The sequence below is a fragment of the Rhinolophus sinicus genome, chromosome 5, assembly GCF_057876585.1.
Source record: "Rhinolophus sinicus isolate RSI-liver-muscle chromosome 5, RSI-T2T, whole genome shotgun sequence".
NCBI lineage: Eukaryota > Metazoa > Chordata > Mammalia > Chiroptera > Rhinolophidae > Rhinolophus > Rhinolophus sinicus.
The window spans coordinates 57,533,826-57,548,839 of record NC_142505.1 but is presented as its reverse complement, the minus strand read 5'-3'; the positions used below and the strand labels follow the sequence as shown (position 1 = coordinate 57,548,839).

Here is a 15,014-nt window from a genome sequence, read left to right as displayed (position 1 = left end):
GTTGCTATATTACCCAGTGCTCATTAGGTACTCAGGCCGGATTAGGAGAGGTGGGAGATGGAGTCTAAATGAGGGTAATTCACCTTGGGGGCTAATGCCACTGGCTGCCACCATCTTCTTCAGGGCTCAGCCACACTTCATGTGTGTGTCCCTTTGCAGCTGTCCCATGTGTTCGAAGGCAGGCGAATAAAGTATAACCTCATTGCCTGATTTACATGGACTTCGTGTTAACCCCAGTCTCACCTCAGCCCTGTTAGTATCTGATACACAAAGTGAGCACTGTCACTCCAAATGCAATCAGAAGTCAAACTGACGACATATTGTTTTTCACTGGCCCTGCAATTAATCTCTCCAAAGATTGTTCTCCTGTAGGAGACTACACATGCTGCCTAACAGAGAGGAATCCCACCTAACAGAACTAGATGTCTTCCCTGAGGTAAATTCCATACAGAATGAACAGAAGTTTTCCATATTATAGGAAGATTGCCTGTCATTGTTTAAATGGAAATTTTAAAAAAAATTATCACTCAGTTTTTGAAAGATCTCTTTGCCTCACATCCTCATATTACTAAAACTCAGAAGATACATGCCATTCTGGTAGTAAAAAAGTGTGCAATTGTTAGAGAAATTTACTTCAAAATCAAATTACAATCGTGTGTGTGTGTGTAAAATAATGTAACAGGCTTTAGAAAAAGAAATGAAAGTTTAGAAAAATAAAACACCTATTCCTGGTGGCAATACTTGCATACAATTCTAGTAGAGCTACAAGGTATTACAGTCTTTTTGGGAAACAATCTAGTAGCAGCTATTAACAGTGCAAATAAATACCCTTTCTGAGACTCTATTCCATAGAAACAAAACCACCAATAGTTAAGGACATATGTAGCAGGGTGGATACTGTTACTTTGGTCATAGGGGCAAAAAGCAGGAAACAAAGTTAATATCCACAGACAGAGGGCCTGGCTACTGCACAGCCACACCTTAGACAGTAAGCTATCATTAAAAAGGGGATTAGTGTTATGTTGGGATATGAATGGATTCCCAGGTAGTATTGTTGAGTAGAAAACAAGTGTGCATAACATGATCCATTTTTTGTAAAACTAGTGCCTGCTAGTAAAACATGGCATTATATGTGCCTATATAGAGTTATGAGCATGAAAAAAAAATATAGAAGGATGTACAATACTAAGTTATATGCCAAGTTGCATCGACAGCTTACAGAGTAAAAAGGACTTTTAAGGTGAAGACGGTGGGGAGGCAGAAAGAACCAATGAAATAGGAAAAAAGAAGGCTAACTGAAAATAGCATGTTTGTGATTATTACATTTGTGTATCTATGTAAAAATATATGGTGTGTATATATATTTCATATACTCACGTCAATCAAAAAGTCCATGGAGAAACTGTTTTAACAAGTTTTTGTTACAAAAAATGCACTATAAAGGCAACTGAAAAGAATTTAAACAATATGAAATCCTGGTATTATTACAGCAAACGAGTTATCCTGACGATGTCACCCATTTCATTTGTTTGGCTAGGCAGACTGAGATTCAAGTAGCACAACTGAGCACAGTAAGAATCACACAGAAAGGCCTGCTAGCCACTCAGGAGTAACAACCTCTTCACTTTCAAAAGCTCACTACAAATCTTGTATTAAGAATTCTAACAATCTTTTTAAAATATCAAGCACAAGAAGCAATGAAACAAATTTCAGTTCAGAGTTTATTTTTGACCCTGGGAAACCACAAATCAAGAACTCTATCATATGTGGTTAAGGGTTTACTGTTTGTATTTTAACTTATTTTACCATGAGGTAATTACCTTCCCTGATCTTTCCCTCTCCTTTTTTTTTTTAACTTTCAAACACACAAGAGGAGAAGGTATAAAATTTCTTTGAAGTTCAATCTGAGAACTCTTGTCTTAAAAACAAGATGTAGAAGTAAACCTAAGACTGGGATTTTTAGATACACAATGTGGCCACTGACCTCTTGCCCCAAACCAGTTTGTTTCATGGGCTTGGACTAGAACATGCATGGGAGGAATTATCCCAGCCAGGTACGCAGTAGGCGCTACAACATAAGGAAGTGATAAAAACTCCCTCTTCTGGTCACATGTAAGACCACAACTTAACAGGGTTGAAACAGCTGGTGTGTGTGCGTATCTTAACTAGTCAACATACATATTAGTCTTGTGAAATGATTGTCAGGAAAAACGTCTTTTAGAAAATACAACTAAAATATGGATTTATATCCTAAAATGTCCCCTTTAAAATGTGAAGCACAGCTATCCTAACAATTTCTATATGTGGCAGACAAGTCAAGAGTAGCACTGGTGAATAGTAATAGTTTCTTGATTGATTGATGGTGTTAGAAACCCACATTTTCACTGTCTCATGCTGATGACACAAATCAGAAGAGTTGAAGTAGTTCTATGCATCACACTAGCACTAACCTGGAGGGCCGCTATGCCAGCCTCCCTGAGGAGAATTAATACGCTGAAATACACAGGCATTCCCAGAGAATGGTCTTTAAAGCATTGCATGGAATAATGTACTGAAAAGGTAAATGCCTGTCAATAGGGAACTGATTAAGTTAAATACATTAAGAAGTGGAATTACAGGCAGTCTTCAGAAAGAAGGAAATAGAGCAACATGCATTAACCTGGAAAAGATAGGTTATTAAGTTTAAAAAGTAGATTTATAACAAATCTAATTTTTCGTGTGTGAGAAGTATGGAGCCAAATATTGTTTTGCCCAAGGTCTAGGAACCTTCCAAGGATAAATGCCAAACTGCTTTATTTATTCTGACTGAGAATAAGTAACACAGAGAAGCTTTATTTATTCTGATTGCATATTTATCCTCTTGTTGGTTAATTTTTTTTTTTTTTTACAATGTATACTACTATGCTAATAATGAAAAAAAATCAAAATACATGTGTTTTTTGATCAACAAGTTTCTGTTACCCAAATGAGAGTATGAGAAGTCCCAGAAAAGTGTACATATCCTCTTTTGTTTTCTGGCTTGTATGACTAAATTACTGTTCCACTACAAAACAAAAAAAGATGCTTCCGTGCTCAAATCGTCCAGCTACCCAGCCTTGCTGGCACTGCCGCATCCTGGTTTCTCTGCCCCGGCCCCTCTCCCTAACTCCACCTGCAGCCCTCTCCTTGCACAGTGCTCTGGCACCTCCTCACTGGCCTTGCCGCCCAACCCGTTTCCACCTCAGGATCTTTGTACTGTCTGTTTCCTCTGGAACACTGGTCCTCCAGACCTTCACACAGAGGCTCTTTTTCATCACTGAGCTTAAACATCCACTTCTCAGAGAGGCTTTCTTTGACTAGCCTTATCTAAAATGCCTTGCCTTGATCATTTTTTTTCACATTATTCCTAGCATTTATCACTACGTGAAATAATCTTATTTTACTTGATTTTTATCCTTCTCGCTCCACCCTCCCTAAACAAAATATAAGCTGTATGAAGTCAAAGACATTGCTTTTCTAGTTCAGTGGAGAACAATGCCTAGAGTAGACAGTAGGTACTCAATAAATACTTGTTAAATACATGGATAATATCATTGCCAGTTTATTTTTTCAAAACAACTTCAAGACACAGACATTAAAAAAGGCACAAATTTTGTAACAGAATAAAATAATCCGTCTTTCTGACTCCATCTTGCTCGGGCCTGCCAGTTCCCACGACATGTCGGTTAGCAGCTTCTGCTTAGTCCTGCACATAGCTATGCTGATCATGGAAGTAAGCTAACCTGCAGCCTAGGAGTTACTGAAGCAACCTCACTGCTTGAAACTACCTCCCCAAGGGGATAAAGAAGGTATGTACACAAATAATGGTTGTTTATCAAAAGATTTACGGGAACCTCGTGACTGGGATCACAGCAACCAGACTCTGTTGACCAAAAGCAAAGAAGTCTCACCATCCCCTTTGGAGCCTTGCTGACGTCTGCGGTCAACAATCACCTCCTGACCTGAAACCCCTCCCATTTCCCCCTTTCCCTGACATGAAAGAAGCCTGAACTCTGTACCTTCTCAAGATGGTTATTTAGGATGCTAGTCTGCCATCTTCTTGGCTTGCTATCTCTCCAAATAAAGTCTCTTTCCTTGCCCCAACTCCCTGTCACTTGACTTACTGACTGTTGTGCTGCAAGTTTGAGCTTTCACTTGATTAGAATTTCAGTGTGAGGGAAAAAAACACACACATTTATATTAACACATTTTATAACTAGAAATTAAAATGTTGCTCCTACAAATGGCATAAATATAGCACCATTTTAAAGATATCTGCTGATTATATAACTAAGGAAATAACATGAGGTGTATTAGAAAAATACAGTGAATGTTTAAATTTAAAAAATTTATTACAGTAAAAGACACATTGTCATTAATCCCCCTCACTTTGAACACACTTATCCCATCATCCTTGCCACTTTCTGAAGCAGTTCTGGAAGTCCTCTTTCGTGAGTGTCTTTAGTTGTGCTGTCATGGCTGCCTCGATGTTCTGAATCAATTCAAAACGTTGACATTTCATGGTCATTTTGACTTTGGGGAGGAGCCCGAAATCTCATAGTGCCAGGTCCAGTGAATAAGGTGAATGCTTTCATTTGACAGAAATTGCCATACCAGAAGCGACGTGTGACACGGAGCCTTTCTGTTGTGATCACAAAATATGGTGAATGCTGCTGCTGAGTACCATCCAACAGAAAGGCAGCGATCTTCAATACTGAAAGCAGTGCGTCGAAACTTAGTAACAATGTGTGACAAGTTTCAACTTGTTCAATGCAGTCAGTCAGGTGTAAACTACGGTTGAGAGAGGGTGTGTTTTAAAGTGTGCCGTAAATCATCCTCCATCATGACAACACTCTGTGTCACACATGGCTTCTGATATATGGCAATTTCTGTCAAATAAAAACATTACAGTGTGTCCTCATGCACCTTATTCACCAGATCTGGGACCATGCGACTTCTGGCTCTTCCCCAAAGTCAAAATGACTCAGGACATGAGGCAGCCACGACAGTGCAACTAAAGACACTCACAAAAGAGGACTTCCAGAACTGCTTCAGAAAGTGGCAAGAATGATGGGATGGATAAGTGGTTTGAAGCGAAGGGGGAGTATTTTGAGAGGGATTAATGGCAACGTGTCTTTTATTATAATACATTTTTCTTTTATTTAAACATTCACTGTAGTTTGATCACACCTCATATAAAATTGTGTTAACACTATTTGGCTTCTGGCAAAGAAAAACTCAATTTACTGCATTTGTTTTACATCATGCTATTCAGTGACAAGAAGCTTAGGTCCAATGGTCAACTGGGAAGTTTAGAGTGAAACTAATGTCCACCTTGACAGCATTCACGTTTTGATCGTCTACTCTGGTTAGCTCCCTTCCCTGGCTCAGCCCTCGCCTTCTGGAGAAAGGCCTGACATGTGTCTCCACAGCAAGAGAGCGAAATATTTTTGGCTCTGAAACAAGTTTCAATCTTTATACTGACTACAGAAATAAATATGCCAACCAATTCTCTAAAGAAGCTACAAAATGTTATGAGGCTGGAACAAAAAGAGGAGGAGATTATCTTTGGTTAGCTATGATTTAGGGTTAAATAAAGTAGGAGAACATTCTGAAGAGAAATCCAAGGACTGTGCTAAATCAAATATCTATCTACTATCATTACATCTTCAAATTACTGAATGTACTCTCTGAGGTAATAGGTTTACAGTGCTTACCCAGCTACTCTAAGCATTAAAATTCTACCTGAGCTAAAACATCTGTCACTAATTAGGGTTTTGGACAGATGGAATTTTTCACATTTTCTCTAGATTTTCTTTTTTAACTCTACACATCCTTATTATATGCATGAGAAATACCTACTAGTAGTCAGAAAACCTGGTCTGGTACATTTTATCTGTGTGAATGAAATTTATTTTAGGAGTTTGATCTGTAACTGGGAATAAAACCATCCATTCTGTGGATCTCTAAGAACAGGAAATGAGATAATACATGTGAAAGGGTTTGTGAACCATCAAGTGCTATTAAAAATTATCATTAGTCTATGAACTTTTAAATGAATGTCAATCCTAAAAGATTAACTATCACTGAAAGTTTCAAAGTAGAAGAGATTTAGATTATAAAAATTCAGTAGCCAATTTAGCTGGCATACTGGAGAGAAAAAAGAAACATTTTTCCTTATCCCAAAACAAAGTTACTTAGTAGCCAAATAAAATAAGTCATTCAAAATGCCTGAAGTTGTAACTCCAGGTCTGAGTCAATCAGACGGTAAAAGGGTGAGGGGGTGTGTTTTTATTAAACAGCAAAACCTCTGCTTTGTGATGTAGACTAACTTAATTATAGGATGGCGACCGCTGGTCACAGATATGTGAAATGTCTACAGTGGGAATCACCATTTTTGCCAGAACCAGCCCAGTGGAACTCACAGAGTAAGACTCATTTCGCTTTTACACTGATGTTCTTTGAAACCAATTAATTAGCCCAAAAAAGTATGAATAATTTCTATTTACTCATCCTTTGTTGAAAATGTCATTTTAAATTAATGCAATATATGTCGGCATCTAAAAGAATCCAAGCCACCTCAGTGCACTTCAAGGAACATTAAGAACAAGCAATGGGCATGGTTGTTAATTTTATAGGATCCGTAATGCCTGCAAGTGGAGAAAGCTAGAAGAGCGCAGCAGTGTTTCTGCTAAAGCTACTTTTACAAAGTTATGAAAAACCCCATTTATGATCTCTCCCTCTGTGAGCAGAGTCTGAGAGGTGCTGATGTTTTACACTGAGCCCAGACTCACACACCACTGACGGCATCTGGTAGGGGATCAAGACAAAGAGTCAGCTGATAAATGGCAATGGGTGTTTATCTGGGATCTGTCCCTTTGCAGATCAACCTGAGATTCGAGAATTCAGCTTCCCAGGTATGGCGTTTTCTAGGGCTAGGGTTGGCCTCAGTAGATAGCTCCCTAAACCTCAGAGGACACCAAACCCAACAGCTTGAGCCGGTATTTCCCAAAATGCAGAGTAGCTTCAACCCCCAACATTAGCAACATTAAATTGCAAGTGAAAACTTACTCCGCTTCCAAATCTCTTTCAATTCTTCTGATAACATCACACTAACATGTGGGTAACACCTGCCTAAAATGTGCTGCTCTCCTTTTCAACAAAGGGGCCGCCTCAGAGCTCAGAGCTGGCACTGGCAAGACCGTCAAGGAAGTGAATCATCTTTTCTCCGTATTTGTTTTTACACTCACCATCGTATGGCAAACAAACATCATGAATTTTCCCGCTGATGATTCTGGGAAGATTTTCTTCATAAAAGATTTATTTAAATAGAAGTGGTTTAAAGAAAAATATTAAGAGGAATTAAGTAAGCAAATCACAAGGATGGGACCTGGCTGATGAGAACTGGGAAAGAGTGGCAGAGGCCCATGTGGGCACGGAATCCTTGCTCTGGGACTCAGGGCTGAGCCAAAAGGGTCAGCCTAACTAGTCTGCGGCAAAACACTTCAACGGCTGACATTTGAGCAAAGTTTTAATTAATTCTAGGGATTCTACATGTGGCACCTGTCCGAGCTGATTTAGTATCACTCATTTATTATGCCGAGGTAAGACCACGCCATGTCTGCATAAGACAGGTATCCCTGGAAGCAAACGCCAAGAGCAGCAGCAGCCCAGAGCAGCAGTGCACGATGTAGCTTATCAGGATCACCTGGGAAACGCTCTCAACACAGAACCCGCGAGGCACCCTGTGAGTCTCCAGCTAGTACCACCTTCTCAGATCATAGCAAACATGTAAACAGAACTACACATTATGGGCTCTCCAGTAGCCAGTTTAACATATTTACCACTAGCTGATCAACTGAGATTCCCAATTTGTTAAACAGCCTCAAAAGAATGCTGCTGGGCCTGCCCGGTGGCTCAGGTGGTTAGAGCTCCATGCTCCTAACTCCGAAGGCTGCCGGTTTGATTCCCAAATGGGCCAGTGGGCTCTCAACCACAAGGTTGCCAGTTCGATTCCTCGAGTCCCGCAAGGGATGGTGGGCTCTGCCCCCTGCAACTAAGATTGAACACGGCACCTTGAGCTGAGCTGGCTCCTGGATGGCTCCGTTGGTTGGAGCGCATCCTCTCAACCACCAGGTTGCCAGTTCAATTCCTCAAGTCTCGCAAGGGATGGTGGGCAGCGCCCCCTGCAACTAAGATTGAACACGGCACCTTGAGCTGAGCTGCCACTGAGCTCCTGGATGGCTCAGTTGGTTGGAGTATGTCCTCTTAACCACAAGGTTGCCGGTTTCGTCTCCCAAAAGGGATGGTGGGCTGTGCCCCCTGCAACTAGCAAAGGCAACTGGACCTGGAGCTGAGCTGCGCCCTCCACAACTAAGACTGAAAAGGACAACAACTTGAAGCTGAAGGCACCCTCCACAACTGAGATTGAAAGGACAGCAACTTGACTTGGAAAAAAGTCCTGGAAGTACACACTGTTCCTCAATAAAGTCCTGTTCTCCTTCCCCAATAAAATTAAAAAAAAAGGAAAAAAAAAAAAGAAAGAAAGCTGCTTCTGGCCCGAGGAACTTCACCATCTCAGTCCTCCTTTACACTGTAAGTTTTAGAGACAATTAATGTGCCATTTCCGGCACATAATACAAACAGCTAAAAAGCCATTAAAAATAAAACAAAAAACAACCAGGGGCCTCCATTCATGCCATCTTTGCGAGACTCAACCAAGTTCTGGGCGCCACTGTGCAGCAGTCACTATGCCAGGCCGCAGGACACAAGGCAGCAGCTCCAGCAGAGAGCGGGGTCTGCTGTGAGCCCCGTGCTTTGGGCCAGCCTGTGGCTCCGAATCAGCCCAGGGACTCCTGAGTCTTAGCCTTGGTGACCCCCAGCCAGCTGGGCATCAGGAAGGGCCTCAGGAAGCGGCCCACGTAGGAAGCTCCCTTTGATCCAGATGCACAGCATGTTTGGGACCCACTGATTCAGGTTACACTTTTAAATCTGAAATTAGCAGTAAATAACATAGTGCTCTTAAAAATACTGAGTAATGAAAGATAAATATAAGGCATGCTGGAGTATTTCAAAACCTTAAAACAACATCAAGAAAGCATGGTATTACTACGCAGTTTCCAAGGAAGAAAGCAATCTATACTACGAATGCAATCAGACTATGTGAAACTGGAAATGCCAAAATGACAACACCGTCACTCAGCATCCCTGCTCAGATGGAAATCCTGGTTAATCACTAATTCCCAAAAAGGCAGCTCGGCTCGCAAAAAAAGTGTACAGCCTCTTCCTGCTCTGCATGATAAGCTGCTCACCAATTCAGAATAATCTTACCACCAACATTCACTGATCTACAAGCCTTCCTGCCACTGTAGCTTCCTTCCCTGACCCAGGCAGCAGTGGTGTTAAAGGAAATGTCTGTTGGGCTTTGTAGCAACTGCTCATTTGTTCACAGAAGTTACAAATGATATCAGCAATACATGAACTCACAGAAGACTGTCCACACATTTTCACCAATTTCATCAAAACATAAAAAGTAGAAACCTTCCCTTGGCAGGTGTGGGTTCTTCCTAATAAGGTAATAAACAGACTGCCATGACCACTTGGAAAGATTTTGAATTTGAAGACCTTTTAGTGGTGTTAACTCTGGAAAAACAACAAGAATGGGCCTTCTGAAATTACAACACAAAAAGAATGGGTTCCAAAACTACTTCTTCTTGCTACCACCCAGTAGCAACGGTAGAAGACGGAGACTGGCAGCGCCGGGAATGGTTCTCGGCCTGTCGACCCTGCCCACCTGTCCTCCCCTCCAGCTGAGGAGGTGTCACTGCAAACCCCCGCAGGGCCGTCCCAGGGCGCCTGCCTCCACTTCATGCTGTTGCCCCCAAGCCCACATACCTAGCCATCTCCAGACCTCTGTGTGCTCCATCAGACTACTCCTCGGCTGTGGCCTCAGAGACGGAACGCCTTCCAATTTGCCAGCTGAACTTCCCACGTGGCCATCATCTTTCTCCAGGGACTTCCTCTCTCACAACTTTAATATTTCCCTTGCCACTAGAGGGACCAAAGCACCCACCCACTGGCTTTACCAGTCACATCTCCTGACTAGCCACAGAAGGCATGTGAGTGTGTGAATCACACCTTCACACCTTCTCATTCACACGTTTGAAGTTACCACAATTACTTTATCATTCAACAAGAATCTTACTAAAAGACACTGTGTGTACTAGGTACTGGTGGAGAAAGGGTAGAAATAAGGTTTTAAGACCCCTCCTCCTTCCCTCGCTATACACTGACATTCCAAGGGAAAGAAAGAAAATCATCTCCATAAAGTGTGCTGTAACAACTGTGTGAAGTGCTTCTGGAAGAGGAAACCAGGAGGGGACCAAGAGGGCCCCTTTCTCTCAGGAGTCCTGAACGAGGTAACACCTTTGAGCAGGCCTTGACCCAAACTGCAGAGGTTACACGCGTCCCTCTTTCCTCTCACTCCCATTCCACTCTGCCCAGCAGTCCCGCAGGACCAAGTCACATCACTCTGGTGCTAAGAATCCGGCAATAGGTCTCCCCTGACGCATCAAGGGCACAGGTGTCCGATGGGCTCCCAGGCTCTCCCGGCTGGGCCCGGGTTGCGTCTGCAGACAGCTTTCCACAGGTGGGTCCATCAGCTCTGGCCAACGGAGACTCTGCGCCGTCCATTCCAGACAGCCTGGAACTTCCTGCTTCTATACTTGCTCATGTCACCCCAGTTGCCCACCAGGGGCCACAAATATGGCTGTTCAGTGTACAAACTGTACAGGTATTATATGGCAGCCCTGCCTACCCCATCAACATACTTCCCATTTTAGGGGATTATAGATGATTTTTTAAAAGTATCTTCTGCATTTTCCACAATGAATACATAGCACGTATCCAAAAATTGAGGGTGAAAAATTGCACGTGGAAAAAAGAATCCATTTTACTCTCCAGGTAGCCCAACATGCAGACTTCTCTGAGTTACTCAACAAGAAGCAACTCTTAACACCTCAGACCGTTTTAGGACTTGAGACACATACCTTCTGTACCTACAGCTGTGCCTTTCTCTCTCGCATGCCTGTTACGTATTGGATTGAATGAGGGCCTTACCCACTGTGTCCCAGTTAGCCGTCACTGGGAAACAGCACAGCAAAGAAAGCTGAGGCTGGAGATCTCGCTCGAGGCAAAGAGCTAATCGGCGGTTCTTACAACATTAAGTTTAAATCGAGTCTAGTCTGGCTTCATAGACCTAACTCCCAACACTTGGCAAGTGACAAACTGCCTTTGCCGTTCCCAGCCTCTGAGAGTCCTAAGCAGGAAGACAGTGTCTTATTATGTTTGCACTCACTCTCTGTGCCTACCCCAGGGCCTCACCCAGAAGCAGAAACGCAAAGAACATTCTCATGACTACATAAAAAATTTATTCCCTGGGAAAAAAATGGTGGGATGTTGATTATGATGGCATTCCTCGTAAAACCGCTGCCACGACAGCAAGTCCTGTAGGCTGTAGCTTTAAAATGTGTCCCCACGCTGCCCCCCAGCACTGCTGCCGCACCTCAGCCTCAGTCTACGCTCATCTCCTCCCTCTGAACTATTGTCCCTGCTTCTATTCTTCTCCCACAACGTATTCTCAGCAAATCAGCCCATGAGCTGGACCCATTTTACTCCCTTATATAAACCCTCCGAGGTCCCCCAGCTGCTGCTTCCTCTGGCCTACAAGGCAGTGTTTGATCAGGGTCCCTGCCTACAAGGCTGGGCTTCTCTGGCCTCTAATTCCTTTCACTAACTACCCTCCACCCACACAGGCTTCTTCAGGTTTGTGCACTGGCTCTTCCTCTGTATCGAATGCTCTTATTCCAGATCGTCACATGGGTGGCTGCCTTCTCATCACTTAGGGCTCAGGTCACCAGGGTCACCTCCTCAGAGGCTTTGCTTAAACACTTATCTACAGAAGGACACCACGGTTATTCTCTCTCAAGCTTGCATTTGTAGTAGTAAGGAAAACAAAGAAAGAACTTGCAGTTATTTAAAAAATGTTTCTAGTTAGTTTTGCCTATCTCTCCAGCTAGATTTTAAACTCCATGGAGGTAGGAATCATACTACAAGGTGGGTATTCAAATACTTCTGAGTTGTTGTTGAACCAAACTAAGTATAAAACTAAGTTTTATAATCAGAATTTTATTTTAAACACTTTAGGTGGCATTATGACAATGCAAAAGAACCTTATCTGGATCCTTCCATGACTAAACCCCCAGGTGACAGGCTTGGAGCCCGAAGCCCAGGGATGGCTCAGGGGCTCGTGACACTCCTAAAGTCATAGGCCTCATTCTAAGTACATGAATAATTGTGATGGGGAAGATGTCATAGCTTCATCACACTGACAAATTAAAACATGACATCAGGATAGATTGAGAACTACTGAACTTACAAGTTTCAAAATCACATTTCCTTTAGAAAGCCCATGTCTCCATACGGCGTGTGTATCTATAATTTTACCATCCACTACACTCACAACCATGGAATCTAGAAGGAAACAAACCTTTTACTATACTGATGCAATATTCCAAAGAGAGTCTGTAAAATACATTTTCCCTGTCTAATTTCAATAAAAATCAGAAAATGAACATCACTCTCAATAAAACTCATAAAATACCCAAGATCTGACAGGCATTAACTCATTCAATGAATTAGAAGGCTTACTTCCTGACAGGGGGTGGGACATCATAACCTACCCAGGCTGTCGCTGCCTTCAGTTTAAGCCTGCTTTACCTATTACGCTCTAACAATGATTTTGAAATGATGAAGCACTTACCATAATGTGACTGAAATGCCTGCGGTTTGACAACCTGATTACAGTCGTTACACACCACCAAGTAGAAATCATCGTGGGCTGGACAGAGACCAAATATTGGCATGTCTGCAACAAAGAAAGGGAGTATCACTCACTCATCTGGTTCTGATTAGTATGAAACCATTGGGGTGGCAATACTCTCTCACGGACATGCCTTATGACAAAGTGCACCGGGACACATATCACTTCCAGTTTAAAAGTCATTGATGTGGCACACCATGACTCGTAAGAGAGAAATGAAATCAGGCTTACAGAAACACCATTACACAGGGTTAAAATAAAACGCACCAAAAATCATGAGTATGAGGTAAAACTGACAAATCTATTGAAATGCAACAATGAATACATTTGCCCAGTAAAGCAACTTTAGACAAACTCTACCAAGGGTTATGGGGAAGAATTTGCAACCACACAAAATGCTTAGCAATTTACAAAAGCTGTACCATCGAACGGTTTTATTTGTTTAACTATGCATTCTATTCCAGCCATCTGGTCTCTGAGTTCTGTGGAACAGTTAAGAAAGGAAGCAAGGTTTCACGGAGTAAAACTGCTGGTTTCATCAGCATGTAATACAAAGAAAATTATTTTTATACTCTTCTTTCAGCTCACAACAACCTCTAAGTCCTTTTGCTTACACACTGAAGCCACTGGACAGATGGAACTTCAGTTCCAAACACAGCATTTCATACATTAATTTCAGTTCCGTTATTAGAATAGGGCAAGATACACGTTAGATTTTTTACAGTAAGAAGTTTAAACTTAAGACATAAACGTGAAACTACATTACCTGCAGATACATGAAAGGTGAAAAGAAGTTGATACTAGTGACAGTATATGGTTAAAAAGTTCTAACCATGAACAACTGATTAACAACAATCTAGGGAACAGAGTTAACAGTTCAGATCCAGAATCTAAATCTCTTAAATATTTCAAAATTGATTACTTTATGCAAGTATTTTACACTATATGCGATACACTATTTAGAATATATACAATGAATGGATAATTAGCACATTTCAATTAGGCAAATATTTTAGTAGTCTAAATACTAAGTTTAAAGGGGGAAAAGATCTAAAAAGCTGATTAGCATCTGCTTTCACGTAAAATTTAATTTCACAGTCTCTCAAGTTTGGGTGATCTTGGTGGTTTTTAAGGAAAAAGAAAATGCCCCGAGGAGATGTAAATAGTGGTGATAATCTCTAAAATAAAATTACTGATCTCCTATCTACACATGACTATAGCTCAGATTTTCTTAAACAGTTTCTATTATCCTGAATTGCACAGGTAGCTAGCTATAAACCTGAAATATACCAGGAACCAACATGATTCTGGCATGCAGTAGCTACATTCTGTCCTCACAACTGCCAAGACAGACACCATTACAATCCCACTCCAAAGAGAAAGAAACTGATTCACAGAGAGGTGAAGTACTCTAAGTCAATAGCTGGCATTTAAGTCTGACTCACTGCAATAGCCTGGTTTTGGTCCCTTGAAGAACAGAGGAATATGATTTCTAGAAATTCCTTCCAGATTCCAACTCCAATAATTTGGTCAGGGCTAAACACCTTTGGCTGCATAAACCGATTAGATAACACAGGAAGCTTCTAGTAGACCGCTGACTTCTGTGACTAAGCTTAATAATTTAATGAAAAATAAGAGCTAAACAATATGCTATTTTCCTTGAAAGCATGCCCACATTGAGTTAAAAATAGTACATGTGGGAGAAGGGGAAAGGTTATATCCATGCAATGATCAACATGTAATAATAAGCCATTTTCCAAGTCTATATAGTTCCCTTGACATGACATTTCCTTTTTAAAAATAAAAATCGAAAGTAATTTACCTTAAGTTCCATATACCCCTGTGCTAAATGCCTGATACAGGACATAAGGGAAACCTGAATTACAGAAAAGGAATAACATTCATACTTTATAGCTGAAAAGTATGAAATGTCTATAAATATCAAATCAACAGTTTCATTAAAGGTATCAGCTCTGTTTTATTAATTAGACAGTTAAAACAGCATTAAATCATGTGGTCTCGGTTTAGATTTAGGCCTCTGTGATGTATTGGTTTGTGTGGTTTTCCACAGCACTCAATGTCAAACAATGCTGCTTAAAATACATCACTTTGCCAC

At 41.4% G+C, this 15,014-nt stretch overlaps 1 protein-coding gene across 8 annotated transcripts in view; it reads right to left on the bottom strand.

The window, feature by feature from the left end:
• The window catches only part of ATXN7 (ataxin 7), a 128,527-nt gene that overhangs the window by 37,289 nt on the left and 76,224 nt on the right, over window positions 1–15,014 (bottom strand). For 7 of the 8 annotated variants that reach the window (XM_074313234.2, XM_074313230.2, XM_074313233.2 and 4 more), the window contains one exon: window positions 12,839–12,943. The exons of the other annotated variant lie outside the window; for it this stretch is intronic. In XM_074313234.2, the coding sequence (XP_074169335.1) occupies window positions 12,839–12,943 (105 nt within the window). The remainder of the gene's footprint in view (window positions 1–12,838; window positions 12,944–15,014) is intronic. 8 annotated transcript variants of the gene reach the window in all.